The sequence below is a fragment of the Rhagoletis pomonella genome, unplaced genomic scaffold (assembly GCF_013731165.1).
Source record: "Rhagoletis pomonella isolate Grant_MI unplaced genomic scaffold, Rhpom_1.0 Rhpom_scaffold_14134, whole genome shotgun sequence".
Taxonomy (NCBI): domain Eukaryota; kingdom Metazoa; phylum Arthropoda; class Insecta; order Diptera; family Tephritidae; genus Rhagoletis; species Rhagoletis pomonella.
The window spans coordinates 1-1,306 of NW_023472660.1; the positions used below are offsets into that span (position 1 = coordinate 1).

General features: G+C 31.2%; 1 protein-coding gene across 1 annotated transcript; it reads left to right on the forward strand.

Moving 5' to 3' along the window:
* Positions 1-48: 48 nt before the first annotated feature.
* LOC118757076 lies at positions 49-1,098 on the forward strand (the record flags this gene model as incomplete). Its single annotated transcript, XM_036491813.1, has 2 exons — positions 49-245; positions 299-1,098. A coding segment is annotated over exon 2 (756 nt), but the record flags the coding sequence as incomplete, so codon positions are not given.
* Between the last annotated feature and the right edge of the window lie 208 nt (positions 1,099-1,306).

Consider the following 1,306-nt stretch of genomic DNA (forward strand, 5'->3'; position numbering starts at 1 on the left):
TGGTAAATTGACAACATTGTAATAAAGTCAGTCATATTTGATCTCTTAACTCTCGCGCATTCTTTTCTTCTTGTCGCTTATAAACAACAAAGTAACACACACACATACATACGGTTGATTAACAAACGTTTTGCCCGGCAATATTTGCAACTAAATTAATTAAAATTTAACTGCACGGTCAGAAAAAAGCTTCTGGACGAACATTATAGTTGCAATACGTACATTGAAGTTTTTGGAAATAAAAAGTGAGTTTATATTTTTGTTTGTTAATTTGTTTTAACGAGTATATTATTTGCAGAATATTCTATTGTGATACGTTGGATTAGTGAATATATAACAAAAATGCTAGAAGGTAACGAAGATGCTGGACCATCAAAAAAACCAAGATATACTGTTTACTTGGATAGATGGCATGTGGCACCAGAATATTCCAATTGGATACAAAAGAAAGATCAATACACTGCATTGTGTAAATTATGTCAGACAGAAATTTCAATAAAATATGAAGGGAGCTGGGCATTAAATAGACATATGAAAACTAAAAAACATGCCAAAATCGTATTGTCGCAAAAAATGTCCCGGAGCATTTCGAATTTCACTGTTTCAGCAGAAACTACAATTGAAACACAAATTGCACGGGCTGAACTATTATGTGTATTTCATAACGTATTACACGGCCTCAGCTATAACAGCTTAGATTGCCAAATGAAAATGAGTTCTACTATATACTCCGACAGTAAAATTGCCAACAAAATAACATGTGGACGTACAAAATCAGCAGCTATAACAAGAAATGTTTTGGGTCCATATTCGCAAGAGAAAGTTGCTAAAGCCTTAAAAGAATGTTGGTATTATTCCGTAAGTAGCGATGCTTCAAATATCGGCAACGTAAAAACCTATCCGTATGCTGTACAATATTTTGATCCCGAAACTGGGATACGTAAACAAATTTTAGATTTTTACGAAGATCCTGATGAAGCATCTAAGGATATATTTGGTAATATTATTAGAATTACAAATGTTAATAAATTAAAAATTGAACAAATTACATCGTATAGTGCTGATAACGCAAATGTTAATTACGGTTTATATAATTCTGTATTTCAAAAACTTAAAAATGAAAATAGCCAAATTATAAAAGCAAATTGCAATTGCCATGTAATTAATAATTGTATAAAAAATGCTCTTAACGCTTTAACTGTTGACGTCGAAAACATTGTAATCAAAATATATAATGAATTTAGCTCTTCGGCTGGGACTACAAAAAAATTAAAACAATGTTTTGAATTTGCAAACATCGAGTACA